Below are 14,015 nucleotides of genomic sequence, written 5' to 3' on the forward strand. Positions count from 1 at the left end.
AAGTGGAGGAAAGAAAGGCGGTATCATCGACCAGGCCTGGGCCGTCGGGGTGGCACGGGGGCCCCAGGCCCGGGGTCCCAGGGCGGAATTGGTCCGGCCTGGCACGGTTGGTGCGGGTGCTGAGCCAAGGTTCCGGTTGATGCCGCGCACGTTCCCTCGCTCACACACCAAGTCTGCGTTCTGTGGGTCCTCTTCCAATAGTCAAGACTCTTACCCTCCGATTTTGCTTTACCTCAGGACCATGGGGCGTAAGTTGGACCCTACGAAGAAGGAAAAACGTGGGCCGGGCCGAAAAGCCCGCAAACAGAAGGGTGCTGAGACAGAGCTCGCCAGATTCTTACCTGCAGGTATGGTCACTCGTGGACACCAAGCCCCACCCTCCACCCCAACTTGTGAGCCCTTTTTTCCTATGCATATTTGATGGCCTTGTTGGTAAAGAGTTATGCTGCCAGCCCAGAGGTTCAAATCCTGCAGTCCTTCCGTGGGAGGAAGACAGCCAGTCTTCTCCCACACGATTTGCAGCCTCTGAAAACCCGCTAGAGGCTCGACTATGTCGGTTCCCACCGGACAGCAATGATTTTAGTTGCTGATCATAATACAGTCCCTCATTTTAAGTCTCGTGTTCACTTTCAACTCTGATGGAACCTCTTCCGTGTGAGCTATTAGGAAAGAAGACTTAATGAAAAACTAATTGTCATCAAAGTTTGGAATGTACCTAAGATGGAACAGGCACATAAATATCCATACAAGAGGAAGTACAGTTAATCTTGAGGGATTCAGAAGACAGGGGACCCAGCAGTTCAGAAGAGCTATAAAGGGGCTACATTTGGAAAAAAAACCCAACCCAAGCCTTTTGATAAGTGGAAGTTGGGAAGGGCGACTGGCCTGACGTAACTGCATTGTGTAGGGATGGAGATGGAATAGCATGACCTGATTTCTGTAATGGACTGTAGTATGTCAGACTGATGGGAAGGAGGGCTAGACAAGTAGTTTGTAATGGGATTTTAGGCAAAATGTGATTCTTTTTGTGATATTAAGTGCCACACTCTGTATCGATCCCTTAAAATGCCTCCTTATCAATTAATCATCTTAAGGGGAGCTCTGGTGGCCTAGTGGCAAGGAGCTGCAACTACAATCCCAGAGGCGAACGGTTAAAATCCACCAGATGCTCTGCCGGGGAAGGAGGGACAATCTCCTCCTGTACCAGTCAGATCTGATTTGACAGTACACGCACACAAAAATAATAAAATGAAAAAAAAATTAATCATCTTAGATCCCTGTGTTGTTTGTTATGTGCCCTTATGTGCTCTGAACCATGCTCTATCATGAGCCAACCTCACTGTTTCTGGTGCACCTACCCCTATTACCCCAGTCACTGAGTCAGTTCATCTCATTGAGGGTCTTCCTCTCCTGCGCTGTCCCTCCACCTTCCCAAGCATGATATCCTTCACCAAAGACTGGTTCCTCCTTGCAGCATGCCCAAAGTATGTCAGACAGTTTCAAAATCTTTGCCTCCAAGGAGTAGTTTGGTTTCACCCTCTTCAGGATAGGCTTGTTTGTTCTCCTAGCTGTCCATGGAATATTCAGTACTCCAGCACCATAGCTCAAAGGCATCAATTCTTCTATCATCCTTAGTCATTGTGCAGTTTGTCTTTTGATTTCCTGGCTGCTGGTTCCAAGAGTAAGGAAGGACTATAGTTTTTATTTACAAGTGAAGAAATAGAAACTAAGAGGCTTTGTAACTTGTGCAGTTATTAAATGACAGATTTGAGATTTAAAAAGCAGGAGTGGTGAAGGTGAAATACAGGACTGTTGATAACTGGTTGAAGGAAAGTACAGGAAGAAAACAGCCTTTGAATCCAAGCTGATAATCAGAATGTTGATGCCTTTTATCAAATCCTGAAATCTGCAGGGATATCCAGTTTGGAGTTGGCTAAGTATTAATTGAGTTCTAATCTAGTCTTTTTAACTCATATACTGGTTGTATTTTTGTCTTTACTTTCTACTTTTTTATTTCTCCTATAAATATTTTTCTTCTTTTTTTTTTTTTAACCAGATGGTGGTGAAAATTCCAAGAGGCTGTCTAGTAGGGCTAGAAAAAGGTGAGTGTAGGTGTTCAGCTTAAAGAGATGAAATTGGTATGCATATCCTGAGCCATGTGGTTAAGTGATGGAGAAGGCTCGTTTTAGATGGGATATAGCAGAACCTGGAGATATTTATCCTTTTCTTAACACCAGGTATCTTTTTCAGGGCAGCCAAAAGGAGGTTGGGTTCTGCTGAAGACCCTAAATTGCACAAGTCTCCTGGGGATAAACCATTGCCTGGAAAGCTATTAGAAGGTCAGTGAAAATAAAGAGAGTCCTGTTTGAGTTCTGGGTAGGGAAGGTCTTGCTCACATTTAGGGTGAAAGGAACAGCCACAGTACATTTTTCAAGAGTGAAAAGTCTGGGGACCTCTGGTGGCCTAGTGGCAAGAAGTTGCACTGCAATCCCAGAGATAGGCGGTTTGAATCCACCAGATGCTCTGCCGGAGAAGGAGGGGCCATCTCCTCCTTTACCAGTCAGATCCGATTTGACGGTACAGAAAATAATAAAATAAAAAAAAAAAAAAAAAAAAAAGTGAAAAGTCTTTATTATCTAGGAGTATGGGGCTGCCATCTGTCCAGGACTCTTCAAACTCTTAAGATGTTTTTTCTACAGAAACTGTCCAGGCACCTGGTAAGAAGGGGGCCCCACCTTTATATAATGCAGCACAAGGTAGGAAGCGCCCAGCACCATCGCCCAGCAGTGATGAGGAGGAGGATGAAGATTCTGAAGAAGATGGAGTGGTGAACCACGGGGACCTCTGGGGCTCTGAAGACAGTGATGCTGACATGGTAGATGACTATGGAGCAGATTCTAACTCTGAGGAGGGGGACGAGGATGAAGAGGTGAGATTCGGTGGATGTTAAACAATTTTTTCTGTATTCTTGAGCCTATCTCTTAGTGACAGAGGTAAAGAAGTTAGTACTCCATTAGTGCTTTTCACCTGCCTTATGTCACCTCTCACCTGTAGAATACAGCAATGCCAGTGATGATGTAAAGTGATAGGGTAGACACTGATAGGTTTCTGTGATGGCAGTGGAGATAACATGCTTTTAAAACTATATAGTATTTAAAACAAACAGGAAAAAACCAACCAAAAACTATATAGTATTTCTTGTGTGACAACAGCTTCTTATCTTTTATTTTAAAAACTTTTTTTATTGTATTATTTTTACATTACCGTCATATCACATCTGACTGGTTCAGGAGGAGATTGCCCCCTCCTTCTCCAGCAGAGCATCTGGTGGCTTTGAACCGTGTACCTCTGGGATTGCAAACAGTTTCTTTTGACCTAGTAATTCCCTATTTGGGAAGGTAATTGAAAATATGTTGTTGTTGTTGTGTGCCCTCAAGTCGCTTGCGACTCATAGTGACCCTATGTACAACAGCTCTAATCCCTGCTCTGTCCTGTGCCAATCGCACTGCCTCTGACACACCCATCCCGATTTCCCTAGTCACAGAATCAATCCACCTCATAGAGGGTCTTCCCCTCCTGCACTGTCCCTCCACCCTCCCAAGTATGATGTCCCTCTCCAAGGACCTGTCCCTCCTTATGACATGTCCAAAGTATGTCAGATGAAGCCCCAGAATCCTTGCCTCCAAGGAGTAGCCTGGTTTAACCCTCTCCAGGATGAATCTGTTTTCTTGGCAGTCAGTACTCTTCTCCAGCACCACAGCTCAAAGGCATCAGTTCTCCTTCTATCCTCCTTGGTCATTGTCCAACTCTCTGACGCATAACTCGTGATTGCAAAGACCATGGCCTGTATCAGATGCACCTTATGAGAAAAGATTTATTTGCTGAAGTGCAAGAATTTATTACGTAGCATACATTAGGGAAATTCAAACTATCTATTATCTACATCAATATATCTATATGTGTATATTTATCTCTCTATATATAATTATATATAATATGTAATTATATGTATGATATATATATATGTGTGTGTATGTCCATAAAGAAAGCCCCCATAACACCCTGCCACACAACCTCTTTCTCTCTGTAGTTAACTTCTGAGAGTTTGGTAGGCTCTGTTTGTTGCTTTGGTGGTGGTGTCCATAGAGAGTTGATCTGCTTACCCAAAGACTGAGTCTCTGGCAGTCTGAATTCACCAGTAGCTCTTCAGGAGAATGATGAATAGTCACCTGTACAGTTTTGGAGGGTCAGCTGGGAATCGGGTCATAGCATGTGGATAATGGTGTCCCCAAATCTGGAAGCTAGGGAGCTCTGGTAGCTTAGTGGCAAGAAGCTACACTGCAATACCAGAGGTACGCAGTTTGAATTCACCAGATGCTTTGTTGGGGAAGGAAAAACAATCTCCTGTACCAGTCAGATCTAATTTGATGGTACACACATGCACACGCAAAAATAATAGAATGAAATTTAAAAAATTTATAAAAAAACAAACCCTGGAAACTACTCTGTTGTAGTTTCATCCAGTCAACTATGACTCATAATGACCCTCTGAATATAACAGATCTGAGCTTTGCCTTATCCCTCACTCTCTTTAAGATCTCTGGCTTGCTTGAGACAATTTTTTTTAAAATTATTATTAAATTTTATTAGTTTTAGTGAACATTTACAGAGATTTTGGGTTTTCATTCATTCATTGTTGCACTCTTTTCTCTACCCTCCTCCCCAGTTCGTTCTTCTTCCCCCCCCCATGTTTGTTTTAATTGTCCAATTGCCACAGTGCTTGTCGAAGCCAGTTCTGATTAATCTCTTTTGTCAGTGTGTCCTTTGCCATTCCCTATCTCTCCTTCCTGAGAGAGACTTCACCCTGATTCATAAGGAAAAGGGGATGGCATATTCTCTTAGCTACTTCCTGCTGAAAAGTGACACTGTGGGTTCCAGGGTGAAGATCTTCTCTCACTACTCTAAAGGGCCCCTTTGGCAGTAGGAAACACATAGACTATTATGGAGATTGATTTTGGAATTTAGATGCACTGTTATCAGTTGTGCTTAGCCGTACATGTTCATATCCTTGAAGATGTATCATGGAAGTTTTGCAGTCTAGAAGATACAAATTTAACTAACAAGTTAAAAGTACATGAGTCAAGAATTAAAAAGCAACAATATTCCGAGTAGAGGTTCTAATAGTGGCACAAATCAAGTTACAGAGGGAAGGTGGTTCTTACAATAAAAGGCCTATAGACTAGCACTTTGTCTATTATAGTGTAGAGATTAGGAACCACAAGATGTAGAGGCTCAGCTATGTCATTTATGGTTCTCAAGTCCTGGAGGAAATTCCATTTACTACTGGGTTGTTTTACAACTTGGAAGTTAGAATGCAAGGTAGAGGTGAAGTAAGGAACTGCTTATGAGGTTTTCTGTCCATTCCAACAATTAAGGAATAGAAGAGTTGGGACCTCAGAAGGCTTTTAGGACCAATTAGTAGGCTCTGTGTCCAGGAGAAAATGACTATACTTACCAGTAATGTTAATGCTCAACCACAGCTCTTCTGGGAGGGTCTAAATCGTTGAAGCATCTTGAGACAATTATTATAGTCATCGTATCATTCAATCAAGAGGTGAAAGTCTTTCTTTGATCCTCAACCTTTTGTAGCTTGATAATATTTTCCAAGGCCCCCCCCCCCGACAACATGCCTAAAGTATGAGATGAAGTTTCACCATCCTTTCTCTATGGAGCACTCTGGTAGCACTTCCTCCAAGATAGATCTGTTTGTTATTTTGTCAGACCATGGGATATTCTGTACTCTTCGCTGCTGCCACAGTTCAAGAGCATCATTTCTTCTGTCATCCTTATTCATTGCACAACATTCAGATAGCAGCTGAAAATATTGTGGGTTAGGTCAGGCATAATTAGTCTTCAGATTGATCCTCGCGGTTCAGTACTTTCATGTTATTAAGTACCTTTGAGTCAGGCCCAACTCCTAGCTGACCTTCTAGCTGGTTTTCAGAGGCAATAAATTGTGTGGGAGGAGATTGTCCATATTTCTTCTGGAGAGCAGCTGGTAGAGTGTAAGCAACCAGAGCTTTTTCATATTGCCGTGATACCCAATATATAAAAAAACTGCTAAGCACCTACTATATTTAAATAAGTGGCTCGTGTTTTGAAGAATTTTACTGCTATCATAGTTTATGAAAATGATTATGATCTGTGAATGAAAAATATCAAGAAATTTGTATTGATTTTTAACCACATGAAAAATTTATAGAAGTCTAGAAAACAGAATAAAGTGGATATCCAAGGACATTTTTTTCCCCTGCATACAAACAGTGTGTATTTATATGTTTTAAGCTTTTTGTTAATGGAAGAGGAAAGTAAACATGCAGGTTGAACAGTACAGTGACTTTCGTAAAATTATCTGTTAACTTAAATGTTTCCTTAGTGTTACCCTTCATATTTTTTCAGTGTCATTTCCCTTCAGAGCTAGTGTTACATTTGTATCTATAAAATAACAAAATGCAAGGATAGAAAGTATCCCATGAAGGTTGCATGTAGGTAGGTTTTATGTTACCAGCCCCTAATTTTTGTATCTCTTCTGGTGCAAAAGGTTAATGTAGTTCTCTACTAACCAAAAGGTGTATGATTCTGTATACCTGTAAAGAAAGGCTTAATAATTTACTTCTGAGAAATGAGTGGTGCAGAGGTCTACAGTGATAAACCTGAGTCTCTCGTAAGTTGGAATTGACTTGATGACCAGCCGTTTTTATTGCTTTTCAGTTGCTGCCCATTGAAAAAGCTGCTCAGAAGCAGAAGGCTCGGGAAGCCGATGCTGGGTGAGTTTTGTACATTGAGGATGAAAAGTGAAGATGAGTAGCTGCTGAGATGGGGAAGCTGTGAGGATTGAAGGAGGAGTTTGTTTTGTCTGTGTGTCATCTGTTTGTGGATATAGTTTCAGGGACCAATGGAGTGAGGAGGATTCTGAGGAGGAGGAAGAGGAGGAAGAAGAAGACAAGGCGTCTTCAGAGATAGGTTCCAGAAAGGCTGATGATGAGATGGATGGAGGCCTACAGATCAATGTGGATGAGGAGGAGCGATTTGTGCTTCCGTCTGCTGGCGAAAATGAAAATATCCTTTCATGGCAGGGTAAAGGGACATTGTTTAGGTGATGTGCCGTCGAATTGAAACCGAACCAGATGACCGTTCAGGTGGCTTTCAGAGGCTACTAATTATGCGGGAGGAGATGGCTCATCTTTTGCTCTTGGAGCAGGTGGTCGATTCTGTCTGCTTCTGGTTTGGTGGCACAACGCTACCACTAAGGTATTTTGGAGGGCAATTCTCAGCTTGAGCAGCATAAAGTAGTTCCTTAACAAGCTTACGTTCCCAGGCTCCAAACCTGCAACGAGTGCACAAGCGGATCCAAGATATAGTGGGAGTGCTGCGCGATTTTGGCACTCAGAGGGAGGAAGGTCGATCTCGTTCTGAGTATCTGAGCCGGCTTCAGAAGGATCTGGCCACTTACTACTCCTATGGAGACTTCCTGCTTGGCAAGCTCATGGACCTCTTCCCTCTGTCTGAGGTAGTGTATTGCCAGCCTACCTCTCTTCTGGTTTGCTTTTGTCATCTCTCCTTTCTTTGTGGAAGGCAGACAGCTAGCTACCTTATTCTCTTCCCTTCTGATTGACCTTGTTCTATGCCTTGTCTTGCCTTGCCAGCTTTTAGAGTTTTTAGAAGCTAATGAAGTGCCTCGGCCCATCACCCTGCGAACCAATACCTTGAAAACCCGGCGTCGAGACCTTGCTCAGGTAAAGGGTGGGTTTTGAGGTTGTATTCCTATCCATCATGTTAGGTGGAGGAGAGATTGTGGTTGTTAGCAATTACAGCTTGCTTGGCTCCACAATCAACACTCTTAACACCAGCAGTCAGAAAATCAAAAGACTGATTGCATTGGGAAAATCTGCTGTCTTGGACCTCTCTAGAGTGCTGAAAAGCAACAATGCCAGTCCAGAGCCTAAGGTGTGCTTAATCTAGTTTGTTATGCTTCAGAGAGTTGGACAATGACTAAGAATGACAGAAGAATAGATACCTTCAAGTTGTGGTGCTGAAGAAAAGTCTTGAACATACTATGGACTGTCAAGAAAACAAATAGGTCTGTCTTGGAGAGCGTCTCTCCTTGAGGCTAGGATTTTGAAGCTCTGCCTCACTTACTCTGGGCATGTGGCCAGGAGAGATCGGTCCTTGAAGAAGGACATCACGCTCAGAAGAGTACACAGACAGTGCAGGAGAGGGAGACCCCGGATGAGATAGATCGATACAGTAACTGGGGCAATGAGGGTTGGTGTGATGGAATTAGTGAGACTGGCTCAGGACAGGGTAGGGTTCAGAGCTTCTGTACATGAGATCACTATACATCGCAGGTGACTCAATGGCATATAACAACAATAATAGACTATAAAGGTCTGGAAGAAGCAGTGGCATCCACTTCCTAAATAACATGCCTCCAGAAACTATGAACTTTGATAAATGTCGATAGTTGTAGAGGGGCTTCAGGAGGGTTGCTATGAGTTGTGCTTGACTTGAAAGCAATCAACAACAACAACATTCCTACCTATCCTGAGTCAGTACATCAGGGTTAATTTGCTCTCCATACCTAGTCAACCTGTATGCTGAGCAGATTATTCGAGTAGCTGGACTCTATGAAAAGGAATGTGGCAACAGGATTGGAGGGAAATTCATCAATAACCTGTGTTACACAGATGATACAACCTTGCTTGCTGAAAGTGAGTAGGCCTTGAAACACTTGTTGCAGAAGATTGAGAAATGCAACCTTCAGTATGGTTTGTATGTCAGTGTCAAGAAAACAAAGATTCTTAACACTGGAGCGATGGGCAACAGTGTGATGGGCAATAGAGAAGAGATTGAAACTGTCAACAACTTCATCCTTCTTGAATGCATAGTTAACACCTTTGGTACCACCAGTCAGGAAATCAGGAGATCTATTGCATTGGGAAAGCCTGCAGTTAGGGACATCTCCAAATTACTGAGGCTTAATGAATGATGTCAGTTTGAGGACTAAGGCCGTGGTTTTCCAGTCACCTGTTACACCTGTAAGAGCTGGACAGTAAGTTGGGATGACAAAAGAAGAATTGATGCCTTTGAGCTGTGGTGTTGGAGAACATCTCATGGACGGCTAAAAGATATATCTTGGAGAGGGTGCAGCTGGAGGATGGTGAGGCTTTGCCTCACATACTTTGGGCATGTTGCTGGGAGAGGCTATTCTTTGGAGAGGGGACATGCTGCTGGGAAGAATGGAGGGTTGATGAAGGAGAGGAAGAGCTTTGAGCAGGTGGATTGACACAGTGACTGTCGCAGTAGGCTGGCTCTAGTGTGTCAGGAAATATGAGGATGGCTCAGGATAGGATGAGGTTCAGATCCTCTGTGCATAGGGTCACTATGAGTTGTACTCGACAGCACCTACCACCACCACCTTCCTGACTAGATGGAATCTTACTACCTAAGCATTTTTTGATAAAGCATGATTACAGGGGACATGCCCAGAATGGCCTATGGCTTAGGGCCTCTCTGGCATGGGAAACCCCATCCCTCCAGCCTCTTTGTCCCTGTGACTAGGCAGCCTCAAAGAAACTGGAAGGAATTGTCATTGAGAAGCTGGTGAAAGCTGTGATTTTGGGGTTTATTTTTTTCCCCTTTATTGAGATTTTAACAAGGTTTACAGAGAAAGCTGTGATTCCCCTCCCCTAGAAAAATAGACATACTGACAGTGTTCTAAGCTTATTTTTTCAAGGAGTTTGGTTCTCCAGGTTAAAGATCTCTGTTCTAATGCTGTTAGTGTCCTTTCTTGTGTATTTCCTGATACGAAGATGATACGCTTTTAACCATTATCATTACATTTAGAGGGCTGTCTCTTGAACAAGCAGAGATCACATCCAGGGAAAAGGAAAGGAACTGAGTCGGCCTGTTTTCAAAGAGTTAAGACCCTGAATTAGAACCCTGAGCTTAAGAAAAAGGGATTAGGATGGATTGGAGTGGAGTGAAGAAACTGGTTGAGTCTGGAATGATTGTGTTCTGAGTAAGCTTTCTGGGAGTTGTGTTTCAGTCCTGCTGCTAGGACTGTATTTTCTCATTCTGAGCCTAGCAGCTTGTGAAAATTCAAATTGTTCATCTTTCTAATCTTCAGGCTTTAATCAATCGTGGAGTTAACCTGGATCCCTTGGGCAAGTGGTCAAAGACTGGACTGGTGGTATATGATTCTTCAGTGCCCATTGGTAAGTGTCCCCCTACTTTAGTCCTCCTGACCTAGTACCTGTGTCAGGTTATCACAGGTGGGTCATTCTCCACAGGTGCAACTCCCGAGTACCTGGCTGGGCACTACATGCTGCAGGGAGCCTCCAGCATGTTACCAGTCATGGCCTTAGCACCTCAGGAACATGAACGGATCCTGGACATGTGCTGTGCTCCTGGAGGAAAGACCAGTTACATAGGTATGAGAAGGGCAGGGGATTCTTCTGGATTTGCTTTTGAAAGTGGAGAGATGAGAAGTGTATTGCAGAGCTCTGCTTGATGCAAATCCCAGTTCTCTGTCCATAAGACTGCAAGCAAGGACCTCAAGCTTGAGGTAATACATTTAAAAGTTTTTGGCATAGTGCTCAGTGCATACTAAGCAGTTTTAGTCATTTTATTAATCTGTGACTACTTAAGAGAGCAGTGTCATCTGCAGTGCAAGAGAGGCTCATTAAAAATGGTGAAGTCACTTGGGCAGCTTGCTTATCACTAGGGGGCCAATGTGATCTGGGTAAACCTGCACTCAGTAACCCTCATTTGAGGAGTGGGGCTTAATGGGGGTAAAGGTTTACCTTGAAGTGGGGAGATTTCACCTGTGGAGTTCTGGGTTGGAATGTGTGTTAGTAAGGAGGCAGGAGAACTAGTGGAGTAATGTGGCTTTTGTCCTCCCTCTAGCTCAGCTGATGAAGAACACAGGCGTGATCCTTGCCAATGATGCTAATGCTGAGAGACTAAAGAGTGTTGTGGGAAACTTGCATCGATTGGGAGTCACCAATGCTGTCATCAGTCACTATGATGGGCGTCAGTTCCCTAAAGTAAGATTTGAACCTGCACCTCTGTGTGTCCCTCTCGAGACTTTACCTGCTTCTCGGAAATGATTGATGTTCATAGGTTGCAGAAAACATCTAATTAACTTATTATCGTTCCCCAGGTGGTCGGGGGCTTTGACCGGGTACTGCTGGATGCTCCCTGCAGTGGCACTGGGGTCATCTCCAAGGACCCAGCTGTGAAGACGAACAAGGTGAAGAGCTGGGTGGTGGGACCATGCAGAGGCCTTGGCTGGGCCTTGTAGAGCAGGAATGTGAAGTAGAGGAGCATTCAGGGTAGTCAGCAGTTCACCTCTCTCCTGAGACTACTTTTTGGGATTCTGACACCCCTGAATTTCTCCTTGGGACAGGATGAGAAGGACATCCATCGCTGTGCTCACCTTCAGAAGGAGTTGCTCCTAAGTGCTATTGACTCTGTCAATGCCACTTCCAAGACAGGAGGCTACATTGTCTACTGCACCTGTTCCATCATGGTGAGACCTCTGCCATAGGAGGACTGGTTGAGAGGTGGGCTTCCCCTTAGAGTCTCTTCAGTTGTAATTTTGCTTTCTTCCCTTCCATAATCCAGGTGGAAGAGAATGAGTGGGTGGTAGACTATGCTTTGAAAAAGAGGAATGTGCGGCTGGTACCTACGGGTCTGGAATTCGGTCAGGAAGGTTTTACCCGCTTTCGAGAAAGGCGCTTCCACCCTAGTCTGCGTTCCACACGCCGCTTCTACCCTCATACCCACAATATGGATGGTTTCTTCATTGCTAAGTTCAAGAAGTTCTCCAATTCTATCCCCCAGTCTCAGACAGGTATGTACTCTTTCATCCAGCTACAATTGTTCCTGAGCCCTGGACTCACTGGAGTTAAGTGTTGTTATGAATAGGTGGGCCTTTTGTTCTACCAAGTGGTTGCAGTTGTTCAGCATAAAAGGCATTCCAGTTTATGGCTGTGGTTTATTTTATTTCCCGGCCCAGCATTGGCTTAGTGGTAATATCTTCTGCTGTTGCAGCATTCTTTGGATTTGGTTGGCACTGTGCTCCTCAGAACTCCTCAGAGTCCTTCACACTTACTGCAGATCATTTTTTAGCCATCTTGAGGAGCCTAGCCGGGATCTCTAGGGGAAGGGTGGGGTTTTCAAAAACAAGCCTGAGTTCCACTTGCTGTAATACAATCCCAGTGTTTAGTTGGAGCAGAGAGAGGAAAGCTTCTAAATACAAATTACATAGTTTAGTAAGTTGATTTTTATGTATTGAATAATGCCCCCTATGAGAGTCACATCTGATAGTATGTCAGTCTTCATTTATCTTGCTATTTTTTCTCCAGTTGTTTCCATTTGTCTTACTTGTTTGCTGTAGGTCATCTTAGTTTTCTGTATCCTGTTGAAATTCATGTTAAAGTCTTCCTTGGTTTAAAATAAAACCCAGTGCTCTAGGTTTATTTGCCTCCCTGTTGTTATCTGCTGTCCTCAAGGGGGCGCAGCTGCTTCTTGAAACTTTTTGGCCTTGATGGATAATGATCCTTCTCAACAAGGTTGATCTGTTCAAATAAGATTTGAGTAAAGGCCAGGTGATATTAAGTGATAAGGATACAGGCAATCTCTTAGGCGCAGACATATTTACGTAGAACATTTGGTTAAGGAACATTGACCAGGAAGTTCTTCTCTTTTCATTCTTTTTATTTCCACTAACAATGAGGCCCATTTTTCATGCTATTTGTTTAATGTTAATTGTAGGAAACTCTGCAACAGCTACCCCTACAAACCTAGATTTACCTGACCTAAAAGGTCAAGTCACCCTTGAACCTGAGAACAGCAGCCAGCAAACCAAGAACTCCAGAGGAACTGAGAAGTCTAAGCAGAAGCTGCCGAAACAGAATCATCCTCAGAAGGCCTCTTTTCAGAAGCAGAATGGCATTCCCAAAAGGACAGACTCAGAAATGTCCACTGTACCATCTGTCACAAAGGTGCAAGTATCCTCCAAACCCCAGGATAGCAGCCAAGCAGCTCAGAAAGCTGATGTCATCAGGGAACTGGAGGCAAATGGGAAGCTAGAGCAACGATCACCTAAACTGAAGGCTCGCAAGAAAGCTGTTCTCCTGAAGCAGAATGTCCCTCTCAACAGCACAGACCCAGAGACCCCTGTTGTGCCATCCCTTTCTAAGACCTGGACCATCCCCAAATCTGAGAACCAGGGCCAGCCTCTTGGAAAGGCCACAGGGACTGAGAACTTCAAACAGAAGTCGCCAAAACAACCTTTCAAGAAAGCTGCCTTCGGAAAACAGAATGGCACCCCCAAGGGCTCTCAGACTCCCACTGCGTCCTCCCTCAGTCCCAGCCGGCCCCCACCAGCAAAGAGGAGGAAATCTCAGTCCGGAGGCAACCAGTCTTAGACGAACAGTTGAAAAGACTGGAGTGACTCATTGCTGTACTGGGTTGGAGCTCTTACCTCTGAGAGGATGCTCTTAACTCTGAGAGGATGGTTTCCCCACTGTATATATGTGAAATTTAATACACAATTGCAACCTCCGATCACTGTGTGGTTTTTGGGGGTGGAAGGTTCTGTTACTTTAGGGCTGGGATCTTCTGAGGAGAAAAAAGTTTGTATTAATGGATTATTAGATTGTTTCCTTAGGGACCTCAGGAAGGAAGGAGAATTAAAAGCTCTGTGAAAAGAAGGGTAATATGGGATGTGAGTAGGGTGGGCTTCCTGTCCCGTCCGAATGCCTGCAGTTGGTCTGCGGGGTTGGGTGGGGTGGGGTGCTCTTTGGGGCTCTTCCACCCTTGGTTCATCCTCACACCCGGAAAGGTACGAGTCCCAGGCTCCGGTTAGGGCTTCTCATTGGCTCCCTCCATGCCCTCCCCACCTCTCTGACCTCTGCCCTTCTTGCCGAGCCATCTGATTGGTTGTC

The 14,015-nt window shown here is 44.1% G+C and overlaps 1 protein-coding gene across 1 annotated transcript; it reads left to right on the forward strand.

The window, feature by feature from the left end:
- Positions 1–241: 241 nt before the first annotated feature.
- NOP2 (NOP2 nucleolar protein) lies at positions 242–13,496 on the forward strand. The gene is made up of 15 exons (XM_006891354.1): positions 242–347; positions 2,057–2,102; positions 2,251–2,339; positions 2,700–2,929; positions 6,772–6,827; positions 6,950–7,122; positions 7,371–7,570; positions 7,707–7,796; positions 10,190–10,277; positions 10,353–10,493; positions 10,969–11,108; positions 11,225–11,314; positions 11,471–11,593; positions 11,689–11,917; positions 12,841–13,496. Exons 1-15 carry the CDS (start codon positions 242–244, stop codon positions 13,494–13,496), a joined length of 2,457 nt encoding a protein of 818 aa, XP_006891416.1.
- The last annotated feature ends 519 nt before the right edge of the window (positions 13,497–14,015 follow it).

This window comes from Elephantulus edwardii, unplaced genomic scaffold, assembly GCF_000299155.1.
Source record: "Elephantulus edwardii isolate Elephantulus edwardi_28Jun2011 unplaced genomic scaffold, EleEdw1.0 scaffold00096, whole genome shotgun sequence".
In the NCBI taxonomy this organism is placed as follows: Eukaryota; Metazoa; Chordata; class Mammalia; order Macroscelidea; family Macroscelididae; genus Elephantulus; species Elephantulus edwardii.

Bases quoted from the DNA above. Each gene is read 5' to 3' on its own strand.
- NOP2 (XM_006891354.1), top strand. From the start codon at position 242: ATGGGGCGTAAGTTGGACCCTACGAAGAAGGAAAAACGTGGGCCGGGC. The intron at 6,828-6,949 runs GTGAGTTTTGTA...ATATAGTTTCAG, and splicing joins GCTCGGGAAGCCGATGCTGG to GGACCAATGGAGTGAGGAGG. The intron at 7,571-7,706 runs GTAGTGTATTGC...TTGCCTTGCCAG, and splicing joins ACCTCTTCCCTCTGTCTGAG to CTTTTAGAGTTTTTAGAAGC.